At 40.2% G+C, this 21,818-nt stretch overlaps 1 protein-coding gene across 3 annotated transcripts in view; it reads right to left on the reverse strand.

The window, feature by feature from the left end:
• Positions 1-7,911: 7,911 nt before the first annotated feature.
• Positions 7,912-21,818, reverse strand: part of NAV3 (neuron navigator 3) — a 346,564-nt gene continuing 332,657 nt past the window's right edge. For all 3 annotated transcript variants that reach the window (XM_053658773.1, XM_053658772.1, XM_053658771.1), the window contains 2 exons: positions 15,338-15,541; positions 7,912-10,482 (listed from right to left, as the gene is read on the reverse strand). In XM_053658773.1, the coding sequence (XP_053514748.1) occupies positions 10,363-10,482; positions 15,338-15,541 (324 nt within the window). In that variant the 3' untranslated portion in view covers positions 7,912-10,362. The remainder of the gene's footprint in view (positions 10,483-15,337; positions 15,542-21,818) is intronic.

Here is a 21,818-nt window from a genome sequence, read left to right on the forward strand (position 1 = left end):
ATAATAACATTCATTGGCTAATGTGGTTCTTAAATACAAAAATGGTTAATAAGTACCTTCTTGGTCAGCCCTTGGAGGTCTCTCTTTATTCAGCATCATTAATGGAACAAATAGTGTGTTGCAAATACTGTGTTATGAATAGAAGAAGAAAGATGATAAAAATGATAGCTGGCTAGCTTCTCATACCTTTACTATGTTCTTCTTAAAATCTTTCTATTACTGTGAGAAGCAGGCATATATGGGTTCTACTAAAGATGCTACCCAGAATTCCTCACTATCCTCCTTCACACCACAGACACCAATTTGAAGACAAAAGACAGTTGGATGCACTCAGCTGCAGATGGAGAAGCTGGGAAATAACAGGCTCTCCAACACCTCCCACTGCTCAAGAGCCCCTGCCCAGGGTGCCTATGGTGTAAGGACTGATAAACTGGATCTGAATGCAAGAAGACTTAAGAGAACATCCTGCCCTCTTGGGCATATAGATGTGACCTGCTATATGTGACCCACTTAGGCATATAGTAAGACCAGCACGTCTTACTGTTCACATGAGCTGCTCCTGTGTTAGGCGAGTTTGAGTAAAGTTAGGACTTTGAAGAGCAGGGTAGGGCCCTGGGAAATCCAGAGGAAGGTAGGCTAATAATTTTTAAATGAGACTTTTACAAATACAACATATTTTGGCTCTGGCTTATCTCCCTCACTACACCCTTCCTTTCTAGAATTACTTAGCCACAAAATGTTCTTTCTTCAAATTAACACTTGGGATAATTCCCCACTAAAAGGTAATGATGCAAATTGCTTTTAGCATTTTCTATAGTTTGTTCAAACCTATCTTTGACCCAAAGCATAGTTCCATTTTTGCCTCATGGATGCTGAGATCTGCAACGTGACCTTTCTTTGAAATTAATGATCACACAGGAACTGTAAGTCAGATTCTAGCAGTTCCAATATTTGCTTGGCTGGAGAAATGTTTTCAGCTGTTTGCACATGATCCATTTTCTAGTTCTCTGGAGGTCTTGTGTATCTTTTGCAATTCATCCTGTGAGAAGGAAATTTCCAGAGCAGACTGTGAATCCACGGTGTCCTGCAGGACTAACGCAGGAGGCGCTCTCACGTAGTTACAGACCAGATGGCCACCCAAAAACTTTCCCCAACTATCGTCCTATGCTAATGGCATACAGAAATGTTATTTTCAGTTTGCCAATTAAGATAACATCTATATCAACTATATTTTATTTGATAGGATAATTAATTCATTTGACTCAAACCCTAACATGTATTTCAGGTATTAATTTCAAAGTTGAGCATGGCCCCAGTAGGGCACACCTTTTTTTCAGGCTGGTTAATAAAACTCTGCTGGTGCTGAAAACAGCAAACAGTTTAAAAGCCACACTGTAGATCAGGGGCCTCAAACCTCCAAATTGCGGACCAGTACCAGCTGGGCTCTCAGCCCACAGTGAGCTTGAATTTTTGTGCTTGAAAAATAAGCCTTCTGCCCTGCCTTCTGTGAAAAAACTGTCTTCCATGAAACCTGGTGCCAAAGAAGGCTGGGGGCCGCTGCTCTAGGGGAAACAGGCTAATCACTGTGTCACAGGCACCCGGGGACCACTCACGGCTTATTCTCTAAAGTTGGGCCAGCGGCTTCTGCAGACGAACTAAATTTCTAGTAGCGGATCTTGACAATACACAGCTAGGCAAGGAAATAGGGTGTTTCAGACCTTGAAAATCATCACTTAACGTTAATATATTTAAAAAAAAACATTTGAGAAATACCTTTACAGCTTTTGTTGGTGGCGGCAAGACTGACCTGCGTGGCGAGACCAGACCCCGATCCAGCGACCTCGTCTGCTGAGTGCTGGCTAGGAAAGAATTCAGAGCCAAGGCTCAAACTACAAAAGAAAACTGATTTAGAAAGTTCCAGAGGTAGAAGAAATGAGTTATGGAAGAAATGGACTCAGCAAACAAGTTAGAGGCAAGAGATGGGCCCTTGGAGCTTAGGAGAGAGAGGCAAAGAAACCTAGCCAGGAAGACAGGGTGGGGAGAGGCAGAGCAAGCTGGGTTCTCCAAGCTAACAGGCTCTTACAGGTGGGAGGATCCATAAAATATTCATTAACCTTCCAGGTGTGTCCTCTCATGGTCGTGCTCTCCACTGATTGGAGACTGCTGGGGCAGGGGGGTCATTAGTCCCGATGTCCTCCACAGCGTTGCTCTGTCTGGTTTTGCTGCTCTTCTGGGCCTGGAGCTGAAACACAGCTGAGGCCAGGGTATAGTTGATGTGGGTCAGAACCTCACTGTCCTGGGGGCTTAATGCTTAAGGGCTATTGCTGGCCCCTTGGTTTTTTCTCACTCTAAAAGGGTCTAACCTGTATGACTAGCAACATGCCAGGGGAGGAAAAGTCAGGGGAGAGTCTGAACTGCTTGACCAGCTATATGCTAAGGAAGGAAAGGTCACCCTGGGGAAAAGATCCTTGCTTTCCTCGTTGCTAGGCGCTCAGGGGGTTCTGCCCCTAATGGCCTACTGCAGTGCGGAGATTTTCAGCATCAATTAACAATTAGATTGTTGTTTGGTGAACAGTTGAGGTTGGGCAAAAGAGATGGACGGCGCTGAGAGACAACATTCAATCAGATCAGGAAACGCACTTCTTTATCTGTTTTTTCTTTCTCATACTCAGCCTACATGACCATTTTTAATGTACTTACAGATATTTCTTTTTTATTCTGCTGCCTCCAATCTACTAAAACACTTCGTCTTTACATATGTTAATATTGTTCATAGTTCTGCAGTGAAGTTTTTGATCCTATTCTGGAAGTCATTCTGCTATTTGAAATGTCTTTGGATGTTATGCCTTTTATCTTGTTTTTATTCTTCTTATTTTTAATCTAGGCAAGAGAATCATTTCTAGTGAGGCAAAAGGACAATTTGAGTAGAGGTCATTTTTTAAAGATTCTATTTATTTATTTTCACAGAGCAGGGAAGGGAGGAAGAGAAGGAAATGAAGGTCAATGTGAGAGAGAAACATCATCCTTGATCAGTTGCCCCTTGTACGCATCCATTACACAGCCCCACTGGGGACTAAACCTGCAACCCAGGCATGTGCCCAACCTGAATGGAACCAGAGACCTTTTTCTTTGCAGAATGACACCCAACTGGGCCCCACAGGTCAGGCATATAGAGGTTGATTTTTACTCAAATGTAGGATGAGTAGGCAACTTTTCCCCTGGGATTAGAGAGTAAGATTATCTACCTACCTACCTACTATCTATCATCTATCAATTGATTTAGCTATGATCTATAGATATACATGGACATATGCTAAGATATACAGATAGAGATGTATCTGTACAAAATAAGCTTCTCCACAAAGAACGGACACAGTTATTGAAGAGTCCATGGTTTTTCACCCAGCAGTTGACATTACGGAAAAATGTTTAAAAAGATCAGGGTGACCTGCACCAGAGCCTGGGAACAGAGAAGGTAGCAGGTTCACTGCACTTGTTACAATGACCTGCTGTGACCCAGCACGACCCGTGAGGGACTCCGGGTCACGTGAGTCCGGAAAGTTCTGAATCCAGGCCCCAGGTTGGTGTTGGCACCTGGGAGGGAGCGCTGCGTGTGACCTAAGGCCAGTTGTGGCCAGAGCTGCGCCGACTCAGCGGCAGCCAACCTGCAGGCGTGCGGCACCCCACGGGGACAGCAGTCCAGGAGACTGGTGTTTGATTTTCAGGATATCATCTACCATTTACAATTAAATTTAAAACTAGTATTCGCTGTGTGCTAACCATGTTTAGAACAACTTCATGAACCTATTTTTTAATTATAAAATTTTGAATTCTGACCAGTGAAGTTGTTCTGGTGACCATTTAGTGCCTGAATTGAGTGAGATGTTCTGTAAGTGTAAAATACATGCGTGATTTTAAAGACATCAAAAAAAGAATACAAAATAGCTTATTAAAAAGTATTTTAGCTTGATTACCTATTAAAATCATAATAGTTTTGATACAGTGGCATAACAAAGCACATATTACAATTAATTTCATCTTTTTATTAATATGGCTACTGGAAAATGAAAAGTTGTACACGTAGCTCTCATTCCATTGCAACCGGACGTGCAGAATAAGAAGCTGCACAGTGAGATGGCCAGGTGCATTCCTGTCCCCCGGTCAACTACTGATGTTAGGGAAGAGTCTCCTCCAGCTTCTGCATACTGGCCTACTGGGGGGATTTATCTCAAAGCACCATCAGCCAAACTGCCTGCTCACTGGGTTGGCTTTCATCTCAGAAGCTCAGCTAATACGAGAGTCTGGGCAATGCTGTCTGAGTGTGTAGCCCCATCAGCAGCCAGCTGAAGAGCTGGCCTACTGGCTGCTGTTAAGTCCAGTAACCCAGGGAAGGGCTGCACTACAGGATGTACCAGAAAAGCCATTTTCTTGGAACTAGGCAGCCCACCCTCAGAGATGCTGCTGTGAGGTAAATAAACATTCCACCACAACCAAAGGGTACCTAGGGAATTTGACCCAGTGACTACATTTTGAATACCATCCTCTAAAACGAGCTCATACTCAACAGCTGCTACTTGGCACACCAAGTGAGGACCAGACTGGAGACAACTGCTGAAGTGACGCATAAGCATTCGGGCGTGCTTGGATGGGCTTCGACTAGACTTTTAGACTGTACTCTTCCCTGGAAGCATGGCTTTCTGGGAAATGATAGGTACGTATTATTTGTATACGAATGACATTTAGAAGCTCTTCAGTTACACTGGGTGCACTTCACTGTCTATCACCATCGTTCGGGTGATGGACCAGTTGATTCTTCCTGGAGAAATCACAGACCGTTACTAGGAAAGATTTTCTGACTGAATTAAATGTTTTCTCACACTCCTCCCTTGTAAATGTCACATTAAATGGCACAAACATCTTCCCAGTTCTGTTCCCAGTCTTTTCTGATTGATCACGATCTTTCTTGTGGGGAAATACACCAAAGTGGAGTTGACATCTTCACTGCTTATCTCCACGCTAAGGATTCCCATTTTGGTGCTTTTTCCCCACTCCCACCTCTCCTCTTAGACATTACAGGTCTAACTGTGTATAGTATTTTAGCTGTTTTCCTAAACCCCCACACATTTAAATAACACTATATATTACCTTAGGTATCTTTAAAGGACTTGAAAAGCAGAAAGAAAAGCTGGCAGAAAGTTATTACATTGAAAGGGGAAAAGTGCACATGGTGAGGCAGGACTTTGTACTGGACGACACCGGCCCTCCGTCTGCCCCCTTTCCCGGCCACTGAACTGCATTCTGATCCCTCACTGGGCTTCCAGGGAGCACGACTCCTCTTCTCACGGTTAATGTTCCAATGTTAGTTGAAGATCGGTGGCTGTCTCCATGTTTAGAACTATTTTTATGTAATACTTATTTATTTTTGCACTATATTTTAGGCCCTGAAACTGCAAAACTGCAACACAATAAATGGGACATATTTTATATGTGGGTGGTGTGCGCGTGTGTGTATATATATATATATCTAGATATAGATATCTATGTATATTTACCTCCTCCTGAAAAGTAACTAACTCAGGTTTTTACTTCTTCTGAGGGATCAGAAAGGCTTGTCTAAGGTAATGCCATTTGAGAATGTGTAAGGTGTAAGGGCCTTGGGGTAAAAAGAAGTAAATTACTGTAAAAGAAATATTGCTTCACCCTGGTCTGGGATAAACATTATTTCTGGATATAATCAGTAATCTCCTTTAAAAATAAATTAGAACTCTGATAAAACGTTTAGCAGGTTTCAATAACTGGTTAATTATTTATGGGATTTTTGTCTTAGAAAACCAATTACTCATACCAGAGGCTGGGGATGTCCAAAACACAAAACATAACATTTTTTTTTTGGTGTAATCTACGTTTTCTATAAATGTCTTCGCTAGGTGAGAAAGCTTTACATTGACCCAACAGGGATTTTCCCACACAACAAGACAGTAATAAAACTCTGACATGGGCTTGTAGCTAAATTGCCTGGGAAGTTGTTGTTATTGTTTCAACAATTAATTCTAGGTTCTAAAACGGCGTCACCTCACAGAGATGAGAATTACACAAGGGCAGTAGACATGGTGGAAAAGGACGCCGAGGGCATACAAGCAAGGTCCGGACTGAGCACGGAATTTTTGTCCTCCAGTGTTTGAATCTTATTGTTAAAAAAAGGGAAAAGACAAGGGAGGTGACTGCACTTACTCTTCAGAGAGACCCATCTTTCCACAGCAGCGCTGTTCATCAGCAAGGGAAACATGAAGCCAGTCACCAACCTGAGTAACATGTTTAATTGTAAGTGCTCTGGTAGCCACGTTAAAAAAGTGAAAAGAATCAGGTCACTTAATTTTAACACTATAGTTACTATAACCCAATATATTGAAAATATTTTATTTTAACATAGAATCACTGTAAACAATGATTCGGTTGGTTGTTTGTCAACAGCAACTCTACCACACTAATGCAGAAAATTAAGGTGAAGTATTAAAAACTACAATGAAAAAGAAAAGGTATACTTATCTTTTTTTACAATTTTATGAAAAATAAACAATTTGAGAAGTTTATTTTTCTCTAGAAAGTTTCTGAATCAGAATGTGCTATACAATTTTAATTTCTATTGATATACTTTCTTACTAATGAACTCCTGGACAACTAAGAGACAGATAATGTATACTTCATGTGGAGAATAGATCTTCTAGTGATTACTTATCAAATCATCTTCACTGAACCAAAACTAAAAACTGAATCAATAATGCAATTTTTACCTCTTTGTTGGTGCGCGCCACCTACGAACAGCAAACCACAATTAAACCTTCTTTTTAAACATCTTAACTGATCAAAGCATAGAACCAAACATTACGTAAGGTAGCTTATTTCTTATAATTTTTAAAAAAAATATGAAAGTCTAAAAAACAAAATTAAAGGTATTTGAATTTCTCCGAATTCAAACACAATGATCTGCTTTTGTTGATTCAGCCAGTGTCTGAAACCTCTCCTGTAGCTGCTACTCAGTGGACATCACACCGGCCACCCCTGTAATAGAGAACTTAGGTTCCCAAGAAGTGAAGAAGTACAGAGATACAATTGTACTAAATGTATACTCCTTAGGACCCTGGCCTGTGTCTCACTGCTTCTGATGCCTAAGCAAGGGACCTGGCACCTATTAGTTGCATAATACATTTTTGTTGAAAATAATCATAGCTAACATTTATATATCACTTAAGATATAACCCTTTTCTGAGTGCTTGGCATACCTTAAAACATTCCATCTTAAAAACAATCTTATAAGGAGATACTATAATTATCCCATTTTATAGAGGAGGAAACCAGATGAAAGATATACTTTTTATAAGACTCTAATATTATCTTGAATATACTGTTGACCCTTGAACATGGGTTTGAACAGCGCAGGTCCACTTGTATGTAGATTTTTCTCAATAAATATACAGTCCCCCTCCTTACCCCCGGGTTTCCCACGCATGGATTCAACGAACAGTAGTTCTGGTCCACAGGTGAGAATCTGTGGGTGTGGAGGGCCAACTGTAGGCACTGGTCTGTGCTGCGTTGTATGAGATTCTGGCATCGAGGCCCCAGGACCAATCCCCAGCAAACACCAAGGACAACTTAAGGTTTTTGACTGCATGAGGTCAGTTCAGTGCTCCTAAGGCCCCAGACGTTTAAAGGTCAACTGTATTTAGAGATCAAGTCCTTTGTGAGAGAGCTATGAGGTCCTTTCTGTGAGACATTCACAACAAAAACCCGCAGACAGCCCTCTTGCTGGCACATCAGCAGTGCACACATTTGGAAGCCTGACGCTTCGTGCATTGCTACTCAGGCTTTCTCCACAGACAGACACCACACCTTGTTGTCAATAAATAAGTCCACTTTAATGGCAAAGTAATAATTTAGACAGATACAGGGTGCACATCGGCAAAAAAATATATGCAAGCTGGTTTACAAGCTAAAGGAACAATAAACCAATAGAAAATACATCATCCAGTTAAGTCCATTGACACCAAGTACTTATTGTCGGGGCTTTACAAAGACTACAAAACTTTTCAGATGATTTATTTCACTGTTTCTGCCTATTTACATGATATGTTACATCAAAAATGTACAAAATATAAAATGTGTACAGACAAATGTTTCACAAACTAGTTTAAGTTGTAAACTAGGTGGACCTACTGGGATGTGCGGCAGGAATTGGCTTCTGACCGTGTTGGGGCTGTGTTTCTCAGAACGGCAGGGAAGGAAAGACGAGTGGTGTTCTCAGATCAGACATTGTACAAGGGCAACTAGTCACTCATCCAGCTACATGTATCGATGTTCCACGACAGATTCGATCCACGTTTGAGGCTTCAAAGTCAGGGCGACAACTCTATGTGCATAAACTCAGTTCAGATTTCCCTTAGGGCAATAGCACCGCGTGGAGGCTAGAGACTCAGCGACGCTCTGAAACTGCACGGATGTCTCCTGTTGTTTTTGTTCCGGAGCCACGGACCCATGGTGGTTGCAGAGAGTAGCACCAAGTACACGTCCTGAAGGTAACACGCTTCACATGCATAGAACAAGTCCACACCATGGCCTAGCCCTTGGGCTCCATCAGCTGCAAACCTGTCCTCTCTGTGTGCTGGCACCCTCTCCGACGACCCGATCGGTTTGCATGCACTCTCTTTAAAGCCTGCCATGACAGATACACGTTGGGACATTTTTACTTTTCCAAAAATGCACTGGCTTCATGTCCGGTTCGGAAGCATGCTCACGCTAGCACTGACAGCTCCTGCATGGTCATAACAACTGCGAATACGGGACAAACACACCAGGTAATCACAGCTTCCAGGGGTTGCATTCTGTATTTGTTTGCAACATACAGGAAATCGCAGCAAGTGAAACACCTCTTAACACCAACAGGATAACATACATTTTTTTGTGTTTGTTTTGATTTGTGCAAGTTTTTAAAATTATTATTTACAATACCTACCCAGTAGACTGTGCAAATCTAACCTTCTTTTACAGTATAAAAGCCTCCTCTTCCACAGTGACGTCACTGCTGCAGTGTTCTATAATGCTGAATTTCTCACGTACAACAATAGCAATCAAAACAACATGCTCAAAACTAATTTAAAAAAAGAGAATTGGGGAGGAAAGCCAAATGGTTGTGCTCACGCCGCATCTAGTGCGTCCAGCTCTGCTGGATGAAAATTCAAAACTCTCCCGCCTGCTGAAACTCTCTCACCTGGACCGGGATGGAATTCAGCCACATGTCTTAGCTGTGAAGTGACAGTCAAAGAGGGTTCCTGTGTTATGGGGGTGCTTTGGAGGACAGGCAAAGCAAACTACTCACAAGGCAAAAACACGGATCTTCCTCCTATCCATTTCGTCAAAAGAAGATCTATAGAGATGAGGCTACTGTGTTAACTGGTGTTGCTTGGTTGTAAATGAAAAGACAGTGGAAATTTATGATGGTTGAGGACTTAAACCAACTGTTAAACTGTTGTAGAAATCTGTTTTAAGGCAGTGAGACAGCACCATAGGAAATGCTCCTTCTTTCACTGAAAAGGCTCAAACAATTAAAGCCCTAAAAAAGCCTTTCTTCAGTGTTGACTAATAATTGGTATAAAACTCTTGTTAAGGGAGTGGGCAGGTGGCTTACAAAGACCACGGTGGTAAAAAGAACCTTATAAAACCGGTGACTCAGATACTAGACAGTTGGTGGAGCACGTCACGTGGACATGGCAGTTGAGAACTAAGTTGGCACTTCTCCAGCTCGCCCCAGTAGTGTTTTCTGGCGGTTGCACAATTCCACTTGTGCTTACGGAGGGCTGGCCTCTCGGCTTCGTTTTGGAATGGGGTGAGCGCACGACACAAACACTACTGGAGCCCTGTGACCAGCACCATGTGGCACAAAGGAGGTTGGACGGATCAGAAGAATGGACCCTGCTCAGGGAGAACAGCTTGTCGGAGGAAACAAAATGAAGGGAGAAAAAAAGGTCTGTATTGTAAACTTTTAAAGAGGAAAATCATAAAGTCCAGTTTGGCTATCCTGTGTGCAATCTATTCAGCGGCCTATCGCTAGGGTCCTCCCAGTTGTATAACGGAGCTTTGTATCACTCCACAGATATAAAAATGCCTAGAAGTAAAATAAAGTTAAGCTTCCATTTCAATTTAACATCTTGGCGATTCAGACTTAGCTCTGCTACCTCCGTGGAGACCACGACTCTGGCTAGGTCAGGACCCTTGATAGGTGCTTTCATACTGGCAGTGGTTTAGTGAAAATACCTTATGTTTTAAACATTTTTAAAAGGCATAGTCTTTCCCCCTAACTCTGTTCCCCCTTTAGAGGGTAGATTCGAGAGATGAATCCAAATTGTCTTCATGGTGGCTGGTGCTATCACTGTCGCAGCTTTGCGTACCCGAGTAATTGGCTGCTTCTTGGAGTTTCATTAGCATATTCATCTGAAGAAAGAAAAAGAGACATTGGATGCAGGCGGTGATGCACCCAGGATGCCAGCCCCACCAAGTAGAAGGCCCCCGAGCCACAAGACTGGATGAGGAACCGTCTCATCCCATCTGAGCAAAATGGGAAAACAGTCTTAGATTTTTGCAAGTTGCCCCCAGCTCCTACATTATTTTCCCCAAATATGACTACACCACCAAACCATAAGGACAAAATAAAGCCTCTAGATCACTTTTTTATTTGGGGTTGTGAATGAATATTGCTCCAGCAGGGAGACTGGGAAGGAAACTGTATCACAGCTGGACATCTGGGCTCATTGCTGGAGAGTGTGCCAAGCTACCCAGCTTTTTGGCCGGAGCAGCAGAAAGCACTGAATGGCAACTGAAAGTCGTGAGTGTTCATACACAGATGCACACACAGGCTCGTGCGCACAGTCCCCGGAGAGAAGGGAGGATGGAGTGGCAGGGAGCCAGCCGCTGTGCACAAGCGCACCATCTGCTGCTTAGGACCTGCCCTGGAGGGGAGGTGACTGAAGGAAGGAGACCGTGAGTGTTGGAAGAGGGAGGAGGAAACAATCACTGTCAGGTTTCCGTTGTTGAATTTCTGGCTAAAATATGATTGATATATCACCGACAACAAAAGCCACCTTCTGGAACAATAGCAGCTGTCTCAAGTTTCCCAGCCTTATAGAACAATGGCAATATTTGTTTCAGTAAAAGGACATAGGCGTGAAAGCACCCAGGGAGAAAGACAGCTAGCATTCCCATGTACTACAAATAAAAGGCAGCCGCCTTGCCTGGATTTCAATAGATCTGCAGATCCTCTGTAGGAGAGGGAAGTAAAAAGAAAGATTGGTTTAAAGCAAATTGTAGACAAGTGGTTCAACAAAGCACAGAATAATTGGCACATTTCTTCATGAGACGGTGGACTTGATTTCTTATCAAGGATTTCTATAAACTGCAATCATCTCTATATTATTTAATGCTTACTGATTTTATTAATTTATAAAATAATCAAAGTTTGGTTTTTTTTACATCCATAGGTAACCTGATTCTTTGGAAAGGAGACATCTAAAAAGGAATTCTTTGGTCATACCTCAAGCTGTGCATGCTTGTGTGTTCAGTGTAGCATGTGTTTGAAAAATGCTAGTGAGGTAAGTGATAAAATGATTGTCACCAATTTCAGCAACAATGCCTTTCTGGCAAAGAGGCTACAATGTTAGCATATTTTAGTATTCTTCAGGAAAATAGTTTCCAATACAATTTTTGGTCTCTCTGAATTTATTAAATCAGCTACGTAAGAATATAAAACAAAAGGAGTTGGTGATAACCTCCTACACTTGGTAAGCCACAAAGCCAAAATGCCTCCATCAACAAAGTTTCTCTCTCTCACTTCCTCTCTGCCTCCTTCTCTGTCTCTCTCTCACACCCGGACCTTCACGCACAATCGTGTTCCCTCCCTCCTTCCCTTGGTCAGTTAGCCCTCACTGATGGTGGGCTCACTATAAGGTCAAGCATCTGGGCAAAGATGATCTGTAAAACAGATCTGTTTCCAGCACCCTCCTGATTTACTAAGAGCAGAAATGGCTAATGAAGTCTGTTTAAAGGGTTATGATTCTACCTTAGTGACAAACATTTAAATGCTGAATATTGTAAAATTTTTATGTTGCGATAACAGTGTTCTTAAAGTCTTAATTTTTGATAAGGTGCCATATTGTAAATATGTTCCATTAGAATAAGTTCCAAGTTTCAGATTTGTCATAAATGTATACAAGAGATTTACTTTGCCTTCTCATTGCGGAGCTTTGTGCATTCAAGTCAAAGGACATTGTAAGAGAAAAGAAAGGTTACATATGATTCGATACTTACTAGGATAAATAATTATTCTCTACAAAAGCATTTCCCTTCTCCCTTCTCCCCTTCTTCTTCCCCAAACCCAGAGTCATGCATATGATGTCTATCATTTGTAATGTCTTGCTCAGGCCTTTATCATCCACAGTATTTACAAATCTGTGAGTCTCCTAGCATCCGCCCTCTTTCCTTTAACATTTCCTCTATTCTGTCAACAAAGTGATCCTTATAGACTGCAAATCTAGGTAAGTCCCCTGCTTGGAAATGTTCTGTGTCTCCCTGTTTTCTGCATGACCAAGTTTTAACTTCCTACAAAGCTAAACATGGCTTGGCGCGATCTAGCAACGGCAGATTTAGTTCCTCCTTCCCTTTTTGTTCTAATCTCACTGATCCATATATAGTTCCCTAAACTCATTGTTTTTTTTATACCATCTGACAATGTTTCACTTTCTGCATCCTTAATTTTGAACATTCTCTGTCCAACTACATGATGAACTTCTATTCATCCTTCCAGACCTAGCTCGAACATCTCCTCTGCAAAGCTTACAACTTCCTCAAGGGACTCACAACTTTAGTTGGCAGGCACCTGTATCATTATTTTACTGTAATTTAGATAGGAAGATGTCTCTCTCCACTACTGGACTGTGAGCTTCCTGTGATCAAAAATGGTATCTTATTCATCTTCTGATCACCAAATCTTTTAGCCCCAAGTACATATTTATCCCATATTAGCAATTGTAGTATGTACGATTAAGTTTGTTGATGATGAATACACACTGTATTTTTATTATTTTTATTTAGTTACTTATTTTATTTATTTTTAAAGATTTTATTTATTTATCTTTAGAGAGGAAGGGAAAGAGAGAAGGAGAGAGAAATATCAATGTATGGTTGCCTCTCGTGAGTCCCCTTCTGGGAACTGGCCTGCAACCTAGGCATGTGCCCTGACTGGGAATCGAACCGTGATCGTATGGTTCACAGGCCCACACTCAATCCACTGAGCTACGCCAGTCAGGGCTACACATTGTATTTTTAAAATACAGTAAGATATGCCGAAAATCTACATCTTTGTTTGGATTAAAATCATATTTCTGACATTAAATAGGGAACTTCCCCTAGTATTTGATTTAGATTGTCTACAAATATACTTTTATCTTATGTTAGTAATTGTAGAAATACAGAGAAATAAAAATAGATTCAGAATGTTTACTTTCCTACCAGAATGTGCCTGATCAAACAACTAGTTTTAGACGGTAAGTCTTTTGCATTTTAGCACGTCATACAGCACAATCCCTTGTTTCTTCAGATGTGTAGCAGATTAGGAATCAGGGACTTTTTTACCCCAATATTCACTCAGAATGGGAGACTCTGGATGTCTTTTCTGGACTGGAAGACGAGAGCATTCAGAGCCAGGGAAAAGAGTGCTTACGGGGGTTGGCTGACCAAGACTGTGGAAAGGAAAAAGCCGAGGGCAACCCTAAGGGTCCCACACTCTACAAAGTAACTGATAATAACTGTGAAAAACACTTCTCTTTGTGTGAAACAGAGAGACAGACAAGGAGATGGAGAGAAAGGGAGAGAGATAATATCTCCATCTTTGTCAATGGAGATGTTTTGGCTTTGTGGCTTACTGAGTGTAAGAGATTATCACCACCTCACTTTTATATTAAAACCACAAAGGCAGAACTGGAATTTATTTTTCAAAAATTATGTGAAATAACCCATAATTGTACCTCAAGGCTTATATTTACTCTATTAAACTTTAACCATCCAATCAGCAATTATTTAGTGCATGCTCACAATTACGCGAGTTTCAAACCAATTCCACCACTACTGTTAATTTCTATGAATGTGCTAATGGGCCAGGGGCCCATTACAAAAATGCAAGTCCAGGCCCTTAGGCAGTTTACAGTCCAGGAGATCAAAAGTTCTAAACAGGATATTCCTAGACTCCAAGGAGATGTAATATATGTTTCTGTGGAATAATGGAATTCTTTGAGACTGTGTGGAAAATTTTCTGTGCGTGTGCATTTTATTGGGGAAAGGATACTGGGATACAATCGACCAGATTATTCACATGTAACCCCCAAACATTGATGATGATCAACTGAAGTGATGACGACATAGCGCTGAGGTTTCTGGGGTCAGGGTGCTCATGCATATGAACTCATTTTAGGGTTTTGGCCATAGTCTTAGAGCATGATTTTAATAATTTCCTTTTTATTTAAGTAATGTAGTGGCATTTATTTCATTATGTTTTCTTTCTGTATTGGTTGTGCAAGTTCAATAATCTCTTTAGTCACAGAATGGTAAGTCAGCAAACACTTTGCATTTGATATCAATCTATAGAAAGTGGTCTAGAAAAACTAGTACATAAAAATTAAAGTCTTTTTCCTAATAACACCATGTACTTAATATCTTCTGAGTATTCATACTTTGAAGTTTTATCAAATTTTATTAAGCCATTTGCAATTGCAAATTGAATAAGGCAGGGAGAATAACTTCCCTTTGATTTCCTAAGTCAGTCTGTTCTTCTTTACTGTAGGCAAGAGAAGAGTAATTCTAAATTTAGTCAGATTGGATGATATATGTAAAATATGCTTTAGTTCTTCATGTATATATTAGATTATAGTCTTTTTATTTCTTCATTTAGAAAAAAACAGTTTTTTCTTAAATAGTGAGTGAATTTAGTCATGTATTTAAAACATTTAATTATCCTTTTATACACATTTATGCTTACTAAGAGAAAAATTATGGTCATTAAGTACAAGCTGGTTTCAGTGTTTCTTGATTATTTTTAAGCATACAAGTTTGGCTTTTTGTCTTGAGAAATTCACCCAATGAAAGCAGGTCAAAAATAAAGGAGTCGAAAATGAGTATCAATTTCAAAACAATCCCAAATATTACTTAAGATAACTCATGTCTTTGATACAAATGACTAAATACTAATGACCACACACTGTAATCAAGACTCCATAGACAGAATCACACACCAGCCGCTTACCAGGGGGTCCCCCTCCGTGTCAGTCTGTGGAATGTGCTTTGAGGTTGTGGCTTCCTTGGTGGAGATGCAGCCCTCGTATCCAACATCTTCTGGTCGCAGCTGAAGCAATGCAGGGCCCCCCTGAGGCAGAGAGGCCGAGCTCCAGGGGTAGGTTTCCAGCACCCACTTTGAGGGATCTTCCCAAGGTGCTCGTTTCCCGTACATCTAAAAGGGGATCCCATGTTTAGCACATGTAAAATGCATTTACATTCAGTAAAAAAGATGGCTAGTAATTGAGAGATTCCTTTGCATACTGAGTTTTTATGGGACTTCCAAGGGAATTACTGTGCTTATACAATTTCCCATCTTTTCAACATATAGCTGTCTACATAGCTCACTTTAAACTTAAAAACTAGACAAAATAAATCTGAACATTGGGTGGAGATAATCAGCATTTGGGGGAGAGTATGAGGGGGTTTTGAATAACATGTTGAAATGACAGCTTACATTTATATTTCTTAGTAAGTTTACAAACCAGAAAAAAAGCCCTCAAAATTGAGGAAAAAAATGTTCCAATTATGGAAAAGTGAAAAAGCTATGCTATATACCAAATAGAGTTCTCTACTAAAATGCAATTTGGAATGATGATTAATAAAAGAAAAGAGATTTTTTTCCTCTGTCTAGTTCACTCCACTCAAACTTCCTTTGAGAATAAGAATACTTTCTCTGATAACCATCTTCCTCAGATTAACTTCTATCTAATAATCTTATTGCTTCCTATATAAACTGTTTTTTTTTTGATGTTTATTTATAAGGCCAGTAGTAAAAGAAGAGGAAAAGGTGGAAAATAAAAGTATCAACTTTGTAAGGACTCCTATGGTCAATAATACAAGGGTGATAGAGCCTTGTTAAAATATTGTCAGTGGAGCGGAAGGGAGAAGATGAATGTTAAGAGATGTTAAGACCATCATGGGAAAGGCACACTGAGGAGACAGAGGCTAAAAGCACTTTGTAAAAAAAGCATAAGGCCACATGGGGAGAGAAGCAAAAGTTAAAATTAAGAGGGCAGCAACGTGGGTACACCAGTTGTTTAATTTGCTTCCCATCTCCCTGCGATGTGCTTTACGGAGGGCAATCCTGGTTCCCAGGTGCATATTTGGTCCCCGATGGCACACTGCCAGGTGTTCTATGTGGTTTGCCGCTGTTCAATGAGACAAAAGCAAAATGGTGGGCAATAAAGCCTCGGAAGTGTCTTTTGGGTTTCTCCTGGGCAAGATGTATGTGGTGGTGAAGACTTGCTTTACAAAAAAACACTCCAGGTCCTGACATCTGTGTACTTCCTTAGGAGATGATGATGAGGGGAATAGTCATTAGATTTTTAAAATAGTTCTCTTGTTTTGGAGAAGAAATTTTCTCTTAGTTAAAAACTTACTTTCTAGAGACGTAAAACATAGCTTGCCATACAACTTAAACTAACCAAAGAAAACTTGTAATTCTTAGAAAGCAAATGTTATGGGAAGAACAGGAAAGTCTAGAACCAACTGGTGACAGCATTTTAAAGAATCATCAAAGACACCAAAATAGGAGGTGACCAATTAAATAGTCACTCCTGATTCTATATTTCAGAATTCACTATATTAATTACACATATTCAATTCAATATAAATTCAATTAATATAAATTCAATATAAATCCAATTATAGTAATTAAAATATAATTTTAAAAAGAAATTTAAATAATCAGAATGAGATGAATTCCTTGTTGCTATTTCAAGAAAAACAGAATTGCCAGAATAAAAATCAGAATCTGTGCATCGCCAGAATTTTTTTTAACCAGAACATCTAGTAGAGAGTATTTCCCATGTGGTTCCTCACCAAAACATGAGCCTCCATTTAAAATGGCATCTTTCTATTTCTCTCAACTCAGATTTTTGTCTTTGCATTTAGGCTTTGTTTGTCCACCTCTTGCTCCAGTTCAAGGTTTTTTGCTGCCAGTAATAGATCAAGGAAATGGTTCATGACATATGTGGTTCCTTTTCTTCTTGCTCCTCCAGAAGACATATATGAACCATCCCAAGAATGTCATCAGCTAACAGACTTCTGGATTAGCCCAGCCTTACCAGCAATGAGAACTGTTTATGAGCCAAAGCATTTTCTTGTTTTACCTTTCCTGGGTGCTCATTATTCCTCCCAAACTCCTTACATCACAGTTGATTCAACATTCACACTAACCTACTACAAAATATCTGGCAACGAACTTGAACATTTTTATCCCTTTGAAAAAATAATTTTGGGACTTCTGGTCAAGATGGTGGCATAGGTAAACACAGCTTGCCTTTTTGCAAACCACATCAAAATGACAACTAAATTATAAAACAACCACTGCTCAGAAACAGCAAAAATCAAGTTGAATGGAAGTCTGACGACCATGGAATTAAAGAAACCACATCCACACAAACTGAAAGGAAGGGAGAGACACAGAACGGGCTGGTCACACATTCACATGTGGTGGGTAAAAAGTCAGGAGAGATATCTTGGGAGGGAAGAGTCCCAGACTCACAACAGACCCTACAGCCCAGGGTTCCAGTGCCAGGAAGATACATCCCCATAAATTCTGTCTACAAAAATGAGCATGAACTGAGCCAGTGGAAGAAACTGGTAGAATACCGAGCAGTTCCTCTCAAAGAACCCACACACAGACTCACTCCCTCTGAGCTCCAGCACCAAAGTAGCAGCTTGAAAGGCACCCAGGATACACAAGGAGGAACTGAAGGGACTGGCATGGAGGCAAGAGCTAGAGGACAGCTTTCCCCCAGACAGAAAGGTGAGGAGAGGCCATCATCCCTTTTCTGGACCCTCCTCCCACAGAACCACAGAGCTGGCAGGTGGGTACCATATCTAAGAATCTATCAACTTTCCCCACCCTGGAGAGCCCCTAAAGCTCCATCCCACCCAATTTACAGTTGTTAACAGCAGCTTTTCCATATGAATGGCTGGTCTTGGTTCAAGCTTCATAACTTCCTAAATCCTTTCAAATAAGCAATGGCTGGCCTCAGTGAGCTCCCAGGCCCAGTATGCTCAGTGGCACCAGGCCTGAGTCTTGCAGCAGCCAGCCTAGATTAACAGCTTGGCTTTGCCTATGAATCTCTAAGCCCATCACAAGTAGCAGCCATCTCAAATTGCTTTATACCTCAGGAATGGTGGGCCCATGCAAAACACAGATAGGGGCTGATCTTGGCTGGTACCACCTGGGAAAACCCAGGACCTATGCACCCAGTGGACAGCTACAGACCACATTGGAGCACCACCACCCTATCCCTGCAGAGCCGATCCTTCACAGTGGGTGGAGGTTGGTGATCAGTGGTCACAGCCAATCTTTGCAACTGACTGGCCTGGGTAAATCCCTCCCATTGATCTGCTAACAGCAACCAAAGCTCCACTACGACAGGAGAGTGTACTCAGCCCACACAAAGGGCACACCTTGAGTACCCAGCTCAGGTCGTAGGGAAGGCTTTGCCACTGTACCCTAATGGACACCCTCTACATTAGGCCATGTTACCAAGACAGGGAGTCAAAGCAGTTCTTCTAAAACACAGAAATAAACACAGGGAGGCTGCCAAAGTGAAGGAACAAAGAAACATGGCCCAAGTGAGAAAACAGATCAAAACTCCAGAAGAAGAACTAAACAAAATGGAGATAAGCAATCTATCAGATGTAGAGTTCAAAACACTGGTAGAAGGACGCTCAAGGAAAATAGTGAGGATCTCATGAGCATAAAAAAAATCTAGTCAGAAACTAAGGACACACTAATTGAAATAAAGAACAATTCATAAGAAAATACCAGAAGAGTGGATGAAGCCAAGAACCAAATCAATGATTTGTAACAGAAAGAAGTGAAAAACAACCAATCAGAACAACAAGAAGAAACAAGAATTCCCCACTCCAAAAAAGAAAATGGGAATAGTGTAAGCAGCCTCTGGGATAACTTCAAAAGTTCCAACATTTGCATCATAGAGGTTCCAGAAGGAGAGGAGAAAGAGCAAGACATTGGAAATCTATTTGAAAAAATCATGAAAGAAAAGTTCCCTAATTTGGTGAAGAAAACAGACATGCAAGTCTAGGAAGCACTGAGAGTCACAAACAAGATAGATTCAAAGAGGCCCACTCCAAAATGCATCATAATTAAAATGCCAAAGGTTAAAGATAAAGAGAGAATTTTAGAAGCAGCAAGAGAAAAGCAGATAATTACCTACAAAGGAGCTCCTATAAGACTATAAGCTAATTTTTCAAAAGAAAAATTGCAAGTTAGAAGGGACTGGCAAGAAATATTCAAAGTCATGAAAAGCAGGGACCTACAGCCAAGATTACTCTACCCAGCAAAGCAATCATTTAGAACTGAAGGGCAAATAAAGAGCTTCTCAGATGAGAAGAAGCCAAAGAAGTCATCCCCACCAAACCAGTAGTATATGAAATGTTAAAGGCTCTTCTTTAAAAAGAAGAAGATCAAAACCATGAGCTATAAAATGGCAATAAATACATACCTGTCTACAATTGAATCTAAAAAATGAACTAAGCAAACAAGAACAGAGACAGTACCATGAATATGGAGATCATTTTGATAGTTGCCAGATAGGGGAGGTGTAGGGGAATGGGTGAAGAAGTGAGGAGATTAATCAGTACAAATAGGTAGTTACAGAATAGCCATGGGGATGCAAAGTGCAGTATGGGAAATGGAGAAGCCAAAGAACCTATACACATGACCCATGGACATGAACAAGGGTGGGGGTATTGCCTTAGGGAGTGGGCATGTCTGGGTAGAGAGAGGGGGCAAAGGGGGAAAATTGGGACAACTGTAAGAGCATAATCAATAAAATATAATTTAAAGAAAAAAAGTCATTTTGAAATATTTTTCAGTTTTAGTTGGGAAACTGGTACTACTTTTGTGATTATACTTTTGTCCAAAAGGAAGCGAAGGAATTATAATTCTCAGGATAGTGTTTTATAAGTAATATTGATTCAACTAATTTTTTAAAAATGCCTGCAATTTAAAAATGAGATTAATAAATCTAGTTGTTTTAAAGTCTCTGAATTTCTGAACACCTTCATTCTCTTTCTATGTATAAGCAAACACATGAAATAAGCATTTCATATACAAAGACTTGGATATTAAGCTATTATCCAAGTCTTTGTATATGAAATGCTTCATGTTTGAAAAAGTATCTAAGAAATAAATACTTCACTGAAATATTAAGTTTTAAAATGATGACTTCTAGAATATTGGAAGTAATTTTTATATAAAGATTTTTTTTGTATAAAGACTGAAAGTGAGAGACCTAACTCACATCCTAGGCATAATACTTTCAGAGAAATCTGAAAAGGTGGTATGTTGTACCTGAACAATTAAAACTTTCGATATAGTCTTTTATTTTATTGGAGCCATTTTCTGGGTTAGGTGAACTTAAACATATGAAATTAGGTTATTTACATCTGGAGTAGAACCAATTGGTAATGTGTTCTAGGACTGAGTGGTCAGAGCATCCTCATAGCTTTTGTCATGTCCATCAGAACCATTGCGACAGGCATAAGTACTGCCATGATATGCTTATTAGGTGAGGGGAACGTGGTGATAAAAAGGCAGGAAAAGGAAAGAAAAGGAGATAACCAATTCTTTAGACAGTAAAATAAAGGCAACACAGTATTGGAGATGACAAAACATAAAAAGCTATGTCCTAATTCTAGTAGCAGTTGTGATTACCAGAAATAATTATGCCTATGCAGAAACTGCCTAAACCATGGTTGAGTCATCATTGAAGACTGGATTCTTCTATAACAAGTCAGGTAATTAGGCAACAGAAATCTTAACTTTTCAACCCGGAGCTTTATAATTCTACAATACCACGAAATTTCAACTCCAATTTAAGGAAGTAGCATGACTAATGGAAAGGGGTAATACATTTTGTTGGAGAAACAAGATTTTCTTATCAGTAATATGTTTTGACTTCTTAGTTAAGAGTAAATAAAAGGGCTAATTACAGGGCCTTGGGAGAGGAATAGCAGAGATGCTGCAAACCAACGTGTCACAGAACTGCCTCAGGATTGGGAGGACTCTCAAAAATAGTAAAGAAGCACGTAAGTGATGTTAAAGGACTTCAGACAGTAAAGCATACTGAAAACAGGGAGCCTGTGAACAAAAATTGCTCGTTGAAAATCACACAATAAGAGTATAAATGATCAAAGCTCTTGTAAATGCTCCTGTCTTCTAAGAAGTAGTGCACTGCTTTTAATGGGCTACTTAATAAGAACAGTCTGTAAACACCCATCACAATGAACGTGGCCTTCAATGTATGCTTGTTGAAATAAGCATGCTTTCTCTTTTTCCTAACTATTTATTTTGAGAACAGGAAAATGTACTGAATACCAGTGTTCTTTAAAAGTTTACCACTATACTTACATAGGTCATACCTTTAGTTTTCTGCATAAATATCTGGATAAATTAATGCTTT

Source organism: Artibeus jamaicensis, unplaced genomic scaffold, assembly GCF_021234435.1.
Source record: "Artibeus jamaicensis isolate MK-2021 breed Jamaican fruit bat unplaced genomic scaffold, CSHL_Jam_final scaffold_584, whole genome shotgun sequence".
NCBI lineage: Eukaryota > Metazoa > Chordata > Mammalia > Chiroptera > Phyllostomidae > Artibeus > Artibeus jamaicensis.